Consider the following 17,892-nt stretch of genomic DNA (forward strand, 5'->3'; position numbering starts at 1 on the left):
TCCAGACCAATATCAAGAAGAAAGCCCATGGTAAAAGGGAAAAGGCCTATTTTATTGCTACTACAGGGTTTTTTTTTTTAATTTTTAAATGTTTATTTTTGAGAGAGAGAGAAAGAGACAGAGAGAGAGAGAGAGAGAGAGAGAGAACGAGTGGGGGAGGGGCAGAAAGAGAGGGAGACACAGAATCCAAAGTAGGCTCCAGGCTCTGAGCTATAAGCACAGATCCCAACGTGAGGCTCGAATTCACAAACCACGAGATCATGACCTGAGCTGAAGTCGGACACTTAACCGAGTGAGCCATTCTGGTGCCTCACTAATATAGTTTTTTTGCTTTTTATTGTTCTTGTTTTCATTTTTGCAGGGGCCAAATAATTTATTTTCTCTAGCTAACTTCATAAAATTGAAGACTTAATATGCCTATCATAGACTTTTTTTCCCATTCGTATCTAAAGTAAGTCCATGCCCACGACCCGGCCATGGGTTTGAGGGACTAAAGCTAGATGTGGAACGCAAGTCATGCATCATTTGCTACAATGTCACATCAAGTGTTCATGCTCATAATGTGCAAAGAAATAAAAATTACAGTGGAGAAGAGCAAAGATGTACAGAAAGCTTAGGGTCTCTCTCCTACCAAAATCTCATCGCAACTTCCGGCTTCAGCACTGCTGTGCTATCAGAAAAGACCTGTGTCGGCTGCCAGCCATGACCTTCAAAACGGTGTCCAACAGCCTTCACTTTGTGTGAGGTTTACTGGGTTGCTGACCATAAAGGCTCCACAGCACTCTTGTCCCAATCGGATACAGAGTTCCAAAGTTAACACTGGAGAATTCCAACAGCACATCACCTCCAATTCATCAACACACAGGCCTGGATTCTAAACATGCCTATACGATGCAGACATGGACCCTCACAGCTGTGTCCTCAGATTGATGCTGCACCTTTTGCCTCACCTTCAGCTGAGAGAGCAGGCCTGTTGTCTGAGGCTTCTGGACCTCAAGAGTCCTGAGCGAGACTTCAGTCTTCGGGTGTGGTTGAATCCGGGTGCTCGGGTGTCATGACCCAGATTCAGTGTCTCTAGTTCCTAGGTTGGCCATCCTCTGTGTTGACCAAGTCTGCTAGCAACTCCAGGGTCATGCCGTGCCAGCTTAGCAACCCCAGCAGGAAGAAAGGGTGTCTGACAGCTCATTGCACTGGCTTAGGTCATGGACCTGTCCTGGATACCGTTTCTGTGACTGGAAGGCTGAGATGAGTGTCTTGGTCAGTTCTAGGATCATTGAAGTGGAGGGGTGGGTACAGATCATGTGAGCTTAGGTGGGGAATGGAGATTGGGATATCGTACCAGAAAATGGGAGAGTGAATGTGCACAGGTGTGAATATCAATTCCACTTGACTTTGTCTCTTGCAGGATTTGGTAGACTGGCGGAAGCCCCTGCTGTGGCAGGTAGGCCACTTGGGAGAGAAGTATGACGAGTGGGTCCACCAGCCAGTGACCAGGCCCATCCGCCTCTTCCACTCCGACCTCATCGAGGCCCTCTCCAAGACTGCCTGGTGAGCCCTGCTCTGGGCCCATGGTGGGGCTGTCCTTCTCTCCTGCTGCTGCCAGTCGGATACAGAAGGGGAAGGGACAGTTGGGTCCCTCTCCAGAGCCCAGAGCTGTAGTGTCAACTCTTGGGGATAGTGGAACATGCCATAGATACAATCCATTCCTATGCATGGTTTATCCATTGAGTGAGTGGCAAGCTAACCTGTAGCCAGAAGCCACTTTAAATGTCACCTCATTCTTTTTTTTTTTAAGTTTATGTATTTATTTTAAGAGAGAGCATGAGTGGAGGAGGGGCATAGCGAGGGGGAGAGAGAATCCCAAGCAGGCTTCGTGCTAAGCCCAACACCACGATTGATCCCACAACCGTGAGATCATGACCTGAGCTGAAATTGGGTCAGATGCTTAACCAACTGAGCCACCCAGGCTCAATAGAACAGCCACCCCTGTTCCATTCCAGACTCTTAGGAGGGTTTTCCAGCCTGGAAAGTCCATGGGAACAATTTTGCCTGCAATTGGCTTCTTTGCCACAAGAGGTCGGCATCAATCCAGCGGCACAGAGTCTGGCCACAGGGATGCAATTCTTTTCTGCCAGTAACTCACTTCAGAGACAGAAGGAGATAGACTTACAGCCTCTCTCTTCTTTTCTTCTCCCCATCCCCAAAGCAGTGTCCCTTTGGCCCTATGTCTCCATATGCTTTCCGCACATGCTTTGGTATCATTTACTCCTTCCTCTAGTTGAGCGATGCGTCTGTGGGGAAGCTGAACCCTGTCGAGCCCCTGTGCATGTATTTTTCTCACCCTGAGGATCCTCCTGCAGGTACTCTGTCCCCCTCATCTGGACACCCCTGGTGCTGTACCTCAGCTGGTCCTACTACCGAACCTTTGCCCAGGGCAACGTTCGACTCTTTGCTTCCTTCTCCACAGGTAACGTTGGTTCCTTCCTGATTTGCTCCCCTGGGTCCTGGAGGCAGGAAATTTCAGTGGTGTCTCTGGTCCTGAGTTTTGAAGAACACAGAACCCCAAACCACCTCACAAACATTTGTAAATGAGACCTATCTGTAGCAATAGACAAAGAAAACTGTCAGGCTCCCCCAACCGCAGCCCCACATGGATAAAAACAACAACAACAACAACAATACGTGAGCAGAAACTAAACGAAATTATTTCATCAGGAGGCGTAGCAATGAAGGAGAGGGCTTCTTGCTGAGTGTAATACTAGAAAACGTATGACTTGGGACTGTCAAAGAAACCAAAATGAAATCATTTCACTAGATGCACAGCTGAGAGCTTAACTCAAAATGGCCCACTGAACACAGCACAGATTAGAACCTGGGAGAGAAAGATCTGGAAGTGTCCTACGGTGTCTCCTGAGCAAAAGCTCATGCAACAGAACCCCTGACTTGGAGTACGAACTCCACTAACCACTATTGGGCGCTTACCATGTGTCAGGTTCCAGGGACCACCTCACTTAACCCTCCCAGCATCCCCATGAGAAAGGTACTATCATCATGCCCTTTTAGAAACAAGGACATAATGCCTCAGAAAAGTCAAATGAGGATTCAGGGTCATATGGCTAGAATGTGAATGTCGGGTGCCCCCCAGCTTTGAGGATCAGGGGACAGAGGGAAGGGCCGATGTGGGGCAACTTCCAAAGAGCCTATGTGACTGGGTCTCTAAGATTTGGGGGTGGCCACTTCTGCCGGCTGCCTCCCAAGCTTACCGCCTACCTGTGTCCCCAGAAACATACCGCCTGCACAGATGGTCCCGTGTCCTGTCACAGCCTGCCTCAGGGAGGTGCTAGCCCCTGGTGGGTGGCTCGGACCCAGGCAAGGCAGGGGAGGGGTGCCGGGAGCGGGTGAGTCGGGCTTTCCTCTCCCGATCGCATGTCTCCCATTCCTGACTGTGCACCTTCAGAGCCTCCCTCTCTCTGCCGGACACAGGCTCCTTCTCCCCACACTCCAACGTCTCTTCCCAGCCCACCTTTGCGGGGTGGGGGACAAGTTGAGGGCCTGAATGGCTTAGGTGAGAGGGGCCCTGGCCACAGCGATGGGAGCTTCAGTTTTCCCACCTGGCTCAGGTTGGGATGGGGGACGAACAAGTGCAGGAAGTCCCCCTGAGCCCCAAACTGCTCCCGGTCACCAAGGGTTAATATGCACGCCCCACATGCCAAGGTTACCCTTTTCTGCCCACGCTGAATAGCTCAGGCACAGCACAAGGCTTGTTGCTCAGAAGGCCTGCTCGCTGAATCGCCCACTGTCCACCCGGCGCTCCCCTAACAATCGCCAACAGTGGCTGGGCCGCCGGGGCTGGCAGCCGGAGGGGGAAGGGGATGCCAGAGCTTTGGCCCGGGTCCCTCTGCAGGAGCCCTCCAGAGATGCCACTCGGTACCAGCTCCGGCCGGATGGGCCGACAGGGGTGATGCTGGGGTGAGGGGGCGGGCAGAGACTTGACCTATAGGAGGGGACTCTTCTGCGTGGCAGGGAGGGTGACCTGGGGGCTCGGCCCGAAGGCAGACCTCTGCAGAGCGCTGAAATGCGCTAATAGAGACCCAGTGTAGAGTCCGTGACCGTGATGCCAGTGATGATGGCGTGAGAGAGATGTGTCCACATCCCTCCCTCCTCCCCAAGCTCGTCAGGCAAGGCACGGGTGCCAGCAGAGAAACTAGGAGCCAGCGAAGTGAGGCAGGGGGGTGCTCAGCAGGGTCCCGGTGCAGCTGGTGGACAGAGGGCGCGCTGGAATAGTGGCAGAGGACTCGGGAGGCCGAGAGGCAGTGGAAGCTGAACGGAGACACCAGTGCGATGCTGAGATGCCTAGATGCGTGAATGAGAATGCTCTGAAAGGCAGAGGGGTTCTGGAAACTGAGGATGGCCCCTAGAGCAGTTCCTGAGAGCAGATGAGAGGGAGTGCCGAGCCAGAACCATTGCCCAGCGGCACCCCAGGTGGCGCTGCAGGCCTCCAACGGGCTCTGTTGTGGGAGTCCGAGCCAAGGTCAAGACCAAAGTCTGTGGCCACAGAATGTTCCTGTGTGTCCAGTCCTCTCCCTGCTGATGGGAAAGCTGAGCACCGAGGTGGGGCTCCTGCACTCTGGGCAGGGGGAGGCGGGGGGCTGGGGAACTTCTTCAACCAGGAACCCTCCAGAACTCTACAAGGAGAATCAAGAGAAGATGGGCACAGTAGGACCACAAGTTAGAACTTAGATGTATTTTGCCTCATATTTAAATGTGAATGATCCCATTTAAAAACTGTAGTAGCTAAATAAATATTATAGTAGCTACTTATTATATATGAGGAGCATTATATTATCAGTATTACTATCTGAAAATATATTATTCTTACTCTGTATTATCTATACTTATCATATAATTAGGTGGTCTATTCCCTCCATCCTAACAACAGCCTTTCACAATGCGTAGGATATTTTACTGTTGAGAAAACACCGAGGTAGGTGGTACAGAGCTAGGATTTGAACCCACGTCTGCAAAGCCAAAACCCAAAACCAGCGTGTTTTGAAGGACCCCAAAGGTGTCAGGACCTCCCTAGAAGTAGGGTTCCTCGCCTACCAGGGCAGCTCAGCCAAGGTCAGGCGGCCACTCGCACAGAGCTGTTAGGGAAGCATCTTGTACCAAATGTGGACGTGGCGTAGGTTGATGTCCTGATAAATTGCCACCCACTGAGCCCACCACAGTGGGACAGTAACCTGCAGAGCTGCAGGTCAGGAACTGTAGAGAGGAGGAAGCCAGCCTCCTCTCAGTGCCCGTTCTTAGGGATCTGGCTCTAAATTACCACTCTGTGGCTGGTAGGCCCTGTGTGGGGGAGGGGTTTTAGAAAGCCACTGCTCCCTCCCCACTAAGCCAACAGTCATCACTACGGTCCCATTTGAGAAGCTTTCAAGCCAAGGTCATGATTATTGCCCACCCTTCCCCCCACCCTCAGCTCAGCCTGGTACAAAAGGTCAGGTTCACCTTGGTCTTTCATTGTTTTGTCCGAATGGGGCTGGGCCTAGATTCTGTTCCAAAGAGCTAGAAGCTCACCTCCTCCTCCCTGCCTTCCTGGGCTTTCTTCCTTCCTCAGCAGCCACCTGTGGCCATCCACGCTTCCTTCAACAGAACCCGAAGCTGCCTTCCTCTAGGCCCAGTTCTACCCTTAGAATGACACAGATCAGACCTCACCTGGGCACAGCCCTTCAGAGGGGCTTGCTTCCAAACACCCATCTCTCAAGTATCCAAGCACCTGCTGTGTGAAGCCCTGGAGATATCAAATGAAAGGCCTCCCTTGCCATAAAATGGGGACCAATGATAAAACCCGTAAGCCAGGGTGCAGCACAGTAGCTGTGATATGATATGAAGGGTGGGGCAGGAGCTTCAAAACCAGCCCCAGTGGGGATGAGGGGCGTCTGCAGAGGCTTTTCGCAGGAGACACATGGACTGAATCTCCGAGGATAAGGGAGCAGGGAGGGAATCCCAGTAAAGAAAATATGAACAAAATTAGGGATAAGATGGGGAGGTGGGAGGATGTGGTACATCTAAGGAGCCACACATGCTTTGGTTTGGTCCCACTACCAGGCAACAGGGAACCGAGGCGGGATGTGGCTGGCTGGGCGGGTCTCAAGGGACTCTGAGTGCCTCGTTGGGTGTTTGCACTTTACCTAAAGGTAACGAGGCGCCGTGGAAGGGTTTGAACATGCACGGAGGCAGGGGACTGGGATGGGAGGCAGATGCCATCACTGGGCAAGAAGTAATAAGGTAGTAGGGGATTAAGAGCAAAGAATCGACCAGAGAGAGATTTTTTTTTTTAATTGAGAGGAGATTCACATAACAAAATTAACCATTTCACAGCGAGCAATTCAGTGCCATTTAGTACATCCACAACATTGTGCAACTGCCGCCTCTGTCTAGTTCCAGAACATTCTCATCACCCCAAAAGGAAATCCCATTGCTCTCCATTTCCCACGCCCCAAGCCCTTGGCAACCACATCTACCTTCTGTCTCTACACATTTGCCACTTCTAGACACTCCATACAAATGGAATCATACAGAACATGGATTTTTGTGTCTGGCTTCTTTTGCTTTGCCAAGACATGTTAAAGAGGGGGAGCCTACAGGTGCCTGGATGGATGCGAGAGAAAGGGATAAGTTAAGCCTTTGGTCACATGTGGATATTGGTGCCTCTGGCAGAGGAAAGAACCCAAGAGGAGCATCGTGGGGTGATAGGATGGGCACGGAGAAGAGGAAGAAGATTGGTCTCGTCTGGCCACTGTTGACTTTGGGGGCCTGTGGACAGCCATGTGGAGGTTTCCCTGTAGCAAGTGGCTGTCCGGGGCTGGGGTGAAGTGTGGGTCTGGGGTGGGGGGTGGTCAGCCTGTGGGTGTGGCCACCTTCCCGCATCGAGCAGGGAGTATGGGAGAGTGGAGCAGGAAGGCTTTGACGCTGGGGACTGAGGCAGCATTTCCATGATGGAACCTGACAAGGGGCATCTAGGGAAGAGGAGAAAAGCCAAGCTGTGTATTCTCACCATACTGGTCGTAGATCCTTCGAGATATTCTGAGAAGCTGTGGACTCGCTTTCCTGAAAAATCATACAAAGAGGCATCATTTGGGTTACCATTTCAGGAGTTTCACAGACACCCTGGAATCCAGCTGAGGACTCTGGGTGTTCAACAACCTCAGGTTAGGAACTCGTGGGGGCTCCAGATTCAAGAAGAGACTGGTCACTAATATCATATGCCACAGCCAAGCAGGGGATGAATTGAAAAGCTTACTAGATCTGGCAAGAAGTACATCCTGAATAGCCTTTGCAATTCCAGTGGCTTGGGGCAGAAGACGGACTGTAGGGGCTTAAGAATCAAATGGGAAGCAATCAAGTAGAGATAGGAGTCTAGTCTGTCTTTCCCATAGGCTTGGCTATGAATCAGGGACAGAGTCTATGACGGGAAAGCCCACTAGAGAAGAAGTTGAAGATGCCCAGAGAGGAGTTGTTTGGGATGGAGGGGCTCGGGATGGAGGGGGTGGGGGAAGCAGGCTGTGGCCTCTGCACTCCCTAGTGGGTTGAGCCTGACAAGTAACTTAAGTTGTCTGTATCTCCATATCCTCACCCATATGGGTAATGTCAGGGCTTCCCTCATAAGGTTGCAGTGAGGGGAAACATGAAGTAATCCATGTAAATCACTTACATGGTGCTCGGTATGTAGTTACTGATCAGTATACACCTGCTGTTATGATTATTGCCACCATCCAGTACCCAGGTGCCTGGGTGCCTCTCTCTTCCCTGAGGAGCAGGAAAGAAGTTCAAGGGCGGGGGCAGAATTGGGTATGGTTAAAGGTGGAAGGGAAGGTGTGGAGGAAGTCTGAAGTAGGAGGCTGGGTGGACGGAGGGGGGCAGTGTTTGAGAGCAGCAGGAAGGGATCTAAGCCTGGAGACATAAAAGGATCACCGCGCAACAGCTGAGGTTGAAGCTTCCAGACCCGTGTCTACACAGCTGTCCCTCTGTGTTCAGCAGCTTGCATATGCAGAGGACAGACAGGTTCTTGTACTGGGTTGAGGATTCATGGGGGTGGGTAAGGGAGATGGAGGAAAGATCAAAAGAGAACGGTTATCTTTGGAAAACAGTTTGGTGGTTCCTCAAAAGAGTAAACATAGTTACAATACGACCCAGCAATTTCATTCCTAGGCTTATCCCCAGGACAACTGAAGCATGCCCCCACAAAAACTTGTCCATGAACGCTCATAGCAGCATTATTCGTCACAGCCCCAAAATAGAAATAACCCAGATGCCCATCAACTGAGGAATGGATAAACGGAGACGGTCTATGCATAACATGGAAAAATATTCAGTCTTAAAAAGGAAGGAAGTCCTGATACATACGACAACATGGATGAACCTTCTTAAAAAATGTTTATTTTTGACATATATAGAGAGAGTGGCGGCAGTGGGGGAGGGCAGAGACACAGAGAGAGAGAGAGAGAGAGAGACAGAGGATCCAAAGCGGGCTCTGAGCTGTCAGCAGCAAGCCCAACACGGGACTGGAACTCATAAACTGTGACATCATGACCTGAACTGAAATCAGATGCTCAACCGACTGAGCCATCCATGGGCCTTGAGGGAGAGAGAGAGAGAGAGAGAGAGAGAGAGCAGGGGAGGGGCAAAGAGAGAGGGAGACAGAGAATTCCAAGCGGGCTCTGAGCTGTCAGCAGAGAGCCACACGCAGGGCTCGATCTCATGCACCGTGAGATTAATACCTAAACAGAAATCAAGAGTCAGACGCTTAACCGACTGAGCCACCCAGGCACCCGATATCAGTGAACCTTCAAAATAGTATATGTAAAAGAAGCTAGTCATAAAAGACCACGTATTTTATGAGTCCATTTATATCAACTGTCCTGAATAGGCAAATCCATAGACAGAACATAGATTTGTGGTTTCCATGGGTTGCAAAGTGGCAGGGGTGTGGAAGGAAGTGGGGAGTGACTGGTAATGGATACAGGGTTTCTTTTTGGGGTGATGAAAATGTTCTAAAATTGACTAGTGATGGTGGCACAATCCTGAGTATACTAGAAACCACTGAATTATACACTTTAAGTGGGTAAATTGTACGGCATGTGAATTATATTTCAGTAAGACTATTATTTTTAAAAAGGGAGAGGAGGTCTGACCAAAGGAGTGGCTTGTGGGGAAAAGTAAAGCAAAGAGGGTGAGGTTAGGCTTGGAGAAAACAGTGACCAGAGCTGACGTCACCATGAAGCCAAAGAATGAATGGGGAAAAGGAAGGAGACCCTCAGCGACTGCGGGCTGTCCTCAGACCACTGGGTGTTGGGAACTCGCACCTGATGACAGTTACATCTCTGAAGTCTTCTGGTCTCCGAGCGAATCATCCTCAGTTTTTTCACGTCTCCCTCACAGCTGTGATTTTAAGTCTTGTCTGTTAAGATTTCTCTGCTTGGGTTTCCTGTCCCTCCTGCCCTACCCCCAGCCCCACCGATCCCGGGTTGTTAACAGTTTTCATCAATAACCCCCAGGCTCTGCTGGCTTCATTGGGATCGTCCCTCCCTCTCCCTTATGCCACCGAAACAAAGTCACCCTTCCCAGAAGCGTCAGCCATTTGGACCGTTTTAATCAAACATCACAGCTTGGGTGACTTATAAAAAATAGGAAATGTATTACTCACAGTTCAAAAGACTAAAAGTCCCAGATCAGGATGCCAGCCTGGTCAGGTGAAGGCCTCTCTTGCAGGTCTCAAATGTCTTATCGTGTCCTCACATGGCCAAAAGGGGAAGGAGCTAGGTGCAGTCTCTGTCCTTCTTTTTTTCTCGCCACCCCCCCCCCCCGCTTTTTTTAAATGTTTATTTATTTTTGAGAGAGAGAGAGACAGAGCATGAGTGGGGGAGGGGCAGAGAGAGAGAGGGAGACACAGAATCCTAAACAGGCTCTAGGCTCTGAGCTGTCAGCAGCACAGAGCCTGAAGAAACACGAGATTATGACCTGATCCGAAGTCAGACGCTTAACCGACTGAGCCACCCACGCGCCCCGTGCAGTCTCTTTTATAAGGACACTAGTCCTGTTCAGGAGGGTTCCCGTTTCATGACCCAATCACCTCCCAAAGGCCCCACCTCCTAATCCCATCACATTGGCAGTGATGTTTCTGTTCACCTATGAATTTGGGGGGGGACAGATTCAGAACATAGCACCAGAGAAATTTCCAGCACTGGCAACAGCTGCTCCCCTCAGTCCCCCTAAGGAAGATCTCAGACCTCTGGCCAGCAGCCCCATTGTTCCCGAGGAGGACCCCTCTGAGCGCCGCAGCCCCTCACGGCCTCCTTCCCATTTTGACCCAAGAGTCCCATCAGTGTGGCCCGGCCCCATAGCTGCTGGATGGAGAGCAGCAGCTCCCAAGGTGACGGGGCCGTGAGATGGCGTGTCTGGAGCCACCAGGCCTTAGCGCCCACTGGGGCTGTCTGCCCTGACTTTGCCTCTGTCTGGCCATTCTGCAGAGTACTCGGTGGCCATGCCTAAGTCCGTGTTCCCGGGCCTCTTCGTGCTGGGGCTGCTCCTCTGGAGCCTCACGGAGTACCTCATCCACCGCTTCCTGTTCCACATGAAGCCCCCCGGGGACAGCTATTACCTTATCCTGCTGCACTTCGTCCTGCATGGCCAGCACCACAAGGTGAGCAGGGCAGGCTCCTGCCCGGGGCCTGGCAACCGTGACCCGCTCGGGGGAGCTGCTGATCTTTCTGGGAGTCAGGCCGGGAACAAGTGGCCATCAGGGCATTTGCTGCTGCTCAGAGGGGTGACTGGGTCCTAACTGGAAGCGGGCGTGGACAGAGTGAGCATGCGTGTCTGCACACCATTCATTATTGACACCAGGCACGCTGCAGGTACATTTCAGCCGTCATCTTTAATCCTCACAGCATCTCATTCATTCGTTCGTTCGTTCAACAGACGTTCACTGAGCGCTCACTACCTGCGGGCACTGTTCTAGATACAACAGAACAAAATTAAAAACTCACTGTCCTGGTGGAGCTTCCTTCTGAGGATGGTGCTACAGTTCTCCCCATTCCGCAGAGCCGCAAACTGAGGCTTAGAGAAATTAAGAAACTGAGGAACTTGTCCAAAGTCACACCTGGCACAGCCAGGATGTTGGGCCCCATTCTGTGAACCCCAGAGTCTGTGCTCTCAACTGTCTTTCTTCTTTTCTCCCTCCCCGCTTCCCTCCCTCCCTGCCTTTTGCTTCCAGGAGCTGGTCCTGGGGTGGTGGGGGGGTGGGGAGGCGCACACCCGCGCATTGCTCTGTGGCTATTACCTGCTTTCTCTCTCTCTTCTCCTCCAGCCCAGAGAGGGTCTGTCCCTTCTCAGAACACTCACCAAGCAGTCTCTAAAACCTTACCTCTATGCCAGGCCCTTGGCTCTTGAAGCTGGAGTCTAAGGCTTGGCTCTCTTATCTGCTTCACTGTGACCACACCCCCTTGGAACGCCCCCTAGGAGGTGGGGACAGGGAGACCGCGTCCGCTCACACTTCTGGTACCGGTCTACCTTGTGAGCCTGCGTTAACCTCCTCTTGCTGGTGTGCTGGCCACCCCCCAGACAACATCAGGCCTCCGTCCGGGTACCCCGCATGGTATCTGGCGGTGAGGCTCCTCTCTAGCACCTAACAAGTTCCAGGGCCAACGTGGCCTCGTGGGCTGGGAGCCCGCCGCCCACATCACGTCCGCCGCCCTGTTCTGGGACAGGTCTCCGGGGCCCGTCCTGGCTTGGAAATTGGGAGCGGGACAGTCTCTCAAGGGCCTTCAAGCATGGTGGCCTGCCCTCCCCAAAGCCACCGAAGGTGCCAAGCCCACCCGTGACAGGTTGCTGCCGCCTCACTGGAACGCGCGGGCGGCTCTGCCCCTGTCCTCTGCGGTGCTGGGACCACAGGCAGGCCGCCCGGCCCGGCCGTCCGCTGACGCGTGAGCCTCTCCCTCCGCAGGCACCCTTCGATGAGTCCCGCCTGGTCTTTCCCCCGGTGCCGGCTTCTCTGGGGATTGCCTTCTTCTACGCGTTGCTACAGCTCCTCCTGCCGGAGGCGGTGGGGGGCACTGTGTTCACTGGGGGCCTCCTGGGGTACATCCTCTACGACATGACACATTACTACCTGCACTTCGGCTCGCCGCACAAAGGCTCCTACCTGTACAACATGAAGGCTCACCACGTCAAGCATCACTTTGCACATCAGCAGTCAGGTGAGGCCGCCCACTCCCAGCCTCCCTCATTCGTTCTCGTATTTATTTTACAGCCACCAGTGAGCCCCTACCAAGGGTCGGGTACTGTTCTGGGTGCTGGGGATACACAGGAAGGCAAGCCGGGGGCTCCCACCCTACCCACTGGGAGACAAACAGGGAAATCAACAAATAGCAAAGATAACTTTAGACAGTGATAAGGGCCACAAAGAAAAGAAACCACGAGCTGTCGGGGAGGGTCCGGCTCTGTGTCATAAAAACAACGCGAGTCACAGATATGATTTCAGATTTTCTAGTAGCCACGTTAACAAGCAAAATTAAACAGATATAGTTAGTTTTAATAATATATTTTACAGGTGCCTGGGTGGCTCAGTGGGTTAAGCGCCTGACATCAGCTCATGGGTTCCAGCCCTGCATCAGGCTCTGTGCTAACAGCTTGGAGCCTGGGCATGCTTCAGATTCTGTCTCTGTCTCTCTGCCCCTCCCCCATTCAAGCTCGCTTTCTCTCTCTGTCGCTCTCTCTCTCTCAAATATAAATAAAAACATTAAAAAAAAATTTTATTATAGATTTTATTAAGGGGCGCTGGGTGGCTTAGTCGGTTGGACATCTGACTTCAGCTCAGGTCATGATCTCCTGGTTCATGGGTTCAAGCCCCATGTCAGGCTCTGTGTTGACAGGTTGGAGCCTGGAGCCTACTTTGGATTCTGTGTCTCCCTCTCTCTCTGCCCCTCCCCTGCTTGCACTCCGTCTCTCTCTCTCTCAAAAAAAATTAACATTAAAAAAAGTAAAAAAAGGGGCGCCTAGGTGGCGCAGTCGGTTAAGCGTCCGACTTCAGCCAGGTCACGATCTCGCGATCCGTGAGTTCGAGCCCCGCGTCGGGCTCTGGGCTGATGGCTCAGAGCCTGGAGCCTGTTTCCGATTCTGTGTCTCCCTCTCTCTCTGACCCTCCCCTGTTCATGCTCTGTCTCTCTCTGTCCAAAAAATAAATAAAAAAACGTTGAAAAAAAATATATTTTATTAAGCCAAATACAACCAAAATATTACCATTTCCGCCTGTAACCAATATAAAAAATCGCTAATGAGATATTTTACATTATTTTTCTTATGTTACATCTTCACAACATCTAGTGTGTACTTTGCACTTACAGCACATCTCAATTCAAGTGCTAAGTTTTCGTTTGAAATGCTTTAAAAAAAATTTTAATGCTTATTTGAGAGAGACATAGAGCATGAGCAGGGGAGGGGCAGAGAGAGAGGGAGACACAGAATCCGAAGCAGGCTCCAGGCTCCAAGCTGTCAGCACAGAGCCTGATGCAGGGCTCAAACTCACAAACCACGAAATCATGACCTGAGCCGAAGTCAGACACTTAACCAACTGAGTCACCCAGGCGCCCCTTATTAGAAATACTTGATCTATATTTAGAGTTTATAAAATTGACTATTTAAAAAAGTGAATTCACATTAGGTGAGTTGTCCTAAACATGCCTAAAAGTTTTTCAGTAGATCGGGTGCCTGGGTGGCTCAGTTGGTTGAGTAATCACTCAACTCATGACTCTTGATTTCGGCTCAGGTCATGATCCCACAGTTTGTGAGTTTGAGCCCCGAGTCAGGCTTCATGCTGACAGTGCAAAGCCTGCTTGGGATTCTTGCTCGCTCACTCTGTCTCCCTCTGGCTCAGTTGGTTAAGTTTCTGACTCTTAATTTCAATTCAGGTCATGATCTCACAGTTCAGGAGATCAAGCCCTGTATGGGGCTCTGTGCTGACAGCAGGGAACCTGCTTGGGATTCTCTCTCTGCCCCCCCTTCAAAATAAATAAATAAACGTAAAAAATTAATTAATTAAAAAAAGTTTTCCAGTAACTCAGTCAACTATAAATTTTTAAATTGGAATTAGAGTTATTTAAAATGAAATTGGGGCACCTGGGTGGCTCAGTCTGTTGGGCGTCCAGCTTCGGCTCAGATCATGATCTCGTGGTCTGTGAGTTTGAGCCCCACGTCGGACTCTGTGCTGACAGCTCAGAGCCTGGAGCCTGCTTCGGATTCTGTGTCTCCCTCTCTCTCTGCCCCTCCCCTACTCATGCTCTGTCTCTATCTGTGTCAAAAATAAATAAACATTAAAAAAATTTTTTTTAATAAAATGAAATTAAAACTTACAAAGGTGGGGGGGGGGTGCACCTGGGTAGCTCAGTAGGTTAAGCCTCCATCTTTGGCTCAGGTCATGATCTTGTGGTTCACGAGTTCTAGCCTCATATCGGGCTCTGTGCTAACAGCTCAGAGCCTGGAGCCTGCTTTGGATTCTGTGTCTCCCTCTCTCTCTGCCCCTCCACCACTCATGCTCTGTCTCTGTCTCTATCTCTCTCAAAAATAAATAAGCATTAAAAAAAAAAAAAACTTAAAAAAATGAAATGAAATGAAATTAGGAATCGAGTGCCTCCGTAGCTCCAGCCACATTCTCGGGGCTCAGCAGCCACACAGGTCAGTGGCTACCGCATTGGATGAAACAGCACTAGGTAAAGTGGTCTAGGAACGTATCATTGCAGAAGTGTCTTTACAGCTGAGGCCTAAGCTAAGAGAAGCCAGCATCCAACGTCTGGGGAAAGAACATCCCAGAAGCAACAGGTGCAAAGCCTCTGTTCCAGCCTCTGCAGCAGGAATGAACTTGACATCTCCAAAGAGAAGGAAGAGGCTGAAGTGTGAGACAGAGGGGAAGAGACTCAGGCAAGGGCCAGGCTCTCCCACCAAACACAGGCTGGATAAGGAATTTGGGTTTATTCCAGTGGCATCCTTGGGAGACTACAAACACAAGTACTCTGCTCTCAACCTCTGCCAGGAGGGCCCTGAGAGTTGGGAAGGCCAGCGGGGACAGATGTTCAAACCCTGCCTGCGTGCTAGCCCTCCCCAGGCTCTCTTCCCGAGGAAATTTCTCCCACGCCTTCACCGGTCCCTCATCTTCTCCTCATTTCTCTCCTTCTTTAGGATTTGGCATCAGCACTAAATTGTGGGATCATTTCTTCCACACCCTTATGCCGGAAGAGCCCCACCTGAAGATGCAGTGACAACTCCCAGCCCCACCGTCCTGCCCTCAGCCCAGCCGTGGCCCCTGCCTCACCCCCACCCCCCATCCAGACCCTGCAAAGAAGGTTTGCTTGGCCAGGCGGGACAGGCTTTGTCGGGCCTTTGGGCTTGGTGGGGGCATGCTGGAGAGACCCGGAAGACTGAGACAGACCCTGAGACTGCCCTCCTGACCCCCCACTGGAGGGTCATGTCCACGAGGCGCCCAGGGGGCTCTCAGGGTCTAGCTCTTTTCTGGAGCGTCCTGGCCTCTCCATTAGCTTCCCTGCCCAGAGCCTTAGCCCACAGGGTGGCTTCAGGACCTGGCCAATGGGGAATTTCCCAAGGGGAATGAAGGAAACTGACCCCTGGGGCCAGGCCTGTGACCCACCTGTGTCTCAGCACCTTGGGCCACCTGGGAGAACCCCCACCCCCACCCCCCAGTGGTGGAGCTGCCGGTGTTAACAGCAAAGTGAGTCTAGGGGGCCTGGGGTCCTCGTCTTCCTCTTCCTCCCTTCCCGGGGAGGGTTTGGTGGCTCTCGCTATTCTCCTGATGAGAGGAGAACACTGAGGTGGATGAAGGGCTCTCACAAAGAGAGAGACAATATGATGCCTCCCATGGGCCACCTCCAGACCCGGGGCAGTGCCTTTGTCCCCTGCCCCCAATCACAAATGCCAGCTGCACCGCCGGATGCCTCAGGCTGCCACACGTGCCCCACCCACACCCCCGGCCCTTACCGGCCTGTGCAGAGGGGCGGGGGGCCTCTGGCATGGCCTCCTAGCTGGCGGGACCCCGGGCCCCTTTCTTGAGGAACCGCCAGCTCCTCTAGCCACCTCCCCACCGGCCTTCAGAATCACACAGCTTTTCCCCGGGGGGAGGCGACCGGGGCCTCTCGGTGGGCAGGAGCCCCACCCCGTCTCTGGCCATTCTTGACCTCCGCCTGGCACCGGTGGGCCTCTGCCGCCCCACTCAGGACCCTTCCAGCCAGCACCTCTTCACGCCGAGAAGGAGCCTTCATGCGGTGCCTTACCCCCTCCCCAGCTGCTTCCCTACACCTCCCCCAGCAGATGAGGTTCCCACCCCCGTCTCGTAACCAAAACCCTCACTGCTCATGAGAGGGTCTTATTTATCAATTATATAAATGCCCTTAGTCTGGCCCCCGACGAGTAGCTGCTCAGATCGCCGTATCTAATCCCACACGTCAGGCTTATGTAAGACATTTTGTCCCGTTTTTGTTCTCTTCTCACCCAGAAACCGTTACTACTTGAAACATTTTAGAATCTCTAAGAGTGTAAAGGCTACAGAGAAGCAGCTTGACGGATCCTGTGATTTGTACTGTTTACTGTGGAGTTATTTAAAGATTTTGGAATAAATATACAAACTACAGTTGTGACATAAAGGTGTAAATAAATTGTATATTTTGAAAAATAAAAACCTTGAAAAAGAAATCAACAAAAGTTTGTTGGCACTTGTTGATTGGGGCCTCACCAAACTTCATGGCCGGGGTGGGGGGGGGGGAGTGGGGGAGGGGTGACGGGGCGGGGGGGGGGGGGGGGATGAAGGCAGTTGGTCCAGCAGGGAGGGGTGTTTATGTTACTACTGACCAGGCTGTGTGGACTTGCTGGAGCATAGTGATGAATAAAAGCTTGCCGACTCTTTCTTTTTTCAAGTTTATTCTACTTATTTTGAGAGAGCAGGCAGGAGCAGGGGAGGGGCAGAGAAAGAGGGAGAGAGAGAATCCCAAGCAGGCTCCATGCTGCAAAGCTTGCCAACTCTTATCGTCTTATTCAGTCTTATTACTGTCTTAAAATTCTCCGCAGACCACATCTCCCCTCACTGCTGGGACATGGGCTGGAGCTGGAGGGTCGGCATTCTTACCAGCCGCCTTGATGCACCACTGGGGAGGTGTTTCTTCTGGAATTTATCAGATCCCAAATGAGGTTCCAGTCGACTTTCCTAAAATGAAGGGGGAAAGGTTGTAACAACAAATGCCCGCAGTGGGAACTAGAATTTCAGGCCCGTTCGGTCTAGATGTAACGTAGTTTCCTGGGATGCCTTCTCAGCCACGTCAGTTCCCACCTGGGGAACCTGTCGAAGTACAGATCCAAGTCCTCCACCCTCAGTGTCTAATTCAATCGGTCCGGCGGAGGTGGGCTGTGAATTTGCCAGCCTAAAGATGGGGAAGCGGATAGAAAGCTAACGTTGGTGAGGCTCTGGCGACGAGGCGAGAGCCCCCGCCCCTGCTGCCTCTCCCTGCTCCAGCAGCCACTCGGTGACTTTGTCCATGTGGCTCCCAGCCTGAAGACAGGTGTGACCTGTCTGAGCCACCCATCCCACAAGCTCGTGGAATCGGGCCCATCCAAGCAGCAGAAATCACAACCTGTGTTTCCTCGATGTTGCTGGAAATCTGACAGCAGAGCATCGCACCCAAGGAACAGGAAGAAACAAGAAGGAAGAACAGAGGAAGAGATTGCTTGGGTGTAAATATGTAAGTCCATCAGAGAAAAGTCTAAGATGAACAAGTTTGAGGAAAAAAAAAAAAGGCACTGGAAAAAACTTATTTAAAAAGATTGAAACAAAACTCATAAGAA

At 51.7% G+C, this 17,892-nt stretch overlaps 1 protein-coding gene across 1 annotated transcript in view; it reads left to right on the forward strand.

Moving 5' to 3' along the window:
* FA2H (fatty acid 2-hydroxylase) overlaps positions 1-16,749 on the forward strand; it is a 53,970-nt gene extending 37,221 nt beyond the window's left edge. Inside the window, exons 3-7 of the mRNA XM_025920802.2 lie at positions 1,406-1,548; positions 2,361-2,467; positions 10,527-10,699; positions 11,999-12,251; positions 15,226-16,749. Coding sequence (XP_025776587.1) covers positions 1,406-1,548; positions 2,361-2,467; positions 10,527-10,699; positions 11,999-12,251; positions 15,226-15,305 — 756 coding nt within the window. The 3' untranslated portion in view covers positions 15,306-16,749. The remainder of the gene's footprint in view (positions 1-1,405; positions 1,549-2,360; positions 2,468-10,526; positions 10,700-11,998; positions 12,252-15,225) is intronic.
* Positions 16,750-17,892: the final 1,143 nt, after the last annotated feature.

This window comes from Puma concolor, chromosome E2 (genome assembly GCF_028749965.1).
Source record: "Puma concolor isolate L17-30 chromosome E2, mPumCon1.1.hap2, whole genome shotgun sequence".
NCBI classification, from domain to species: Eukaryota; Metazoa; Chordata; class Mammalia; order Carnivora; family Felidae; genus Puma; species Puma concolor.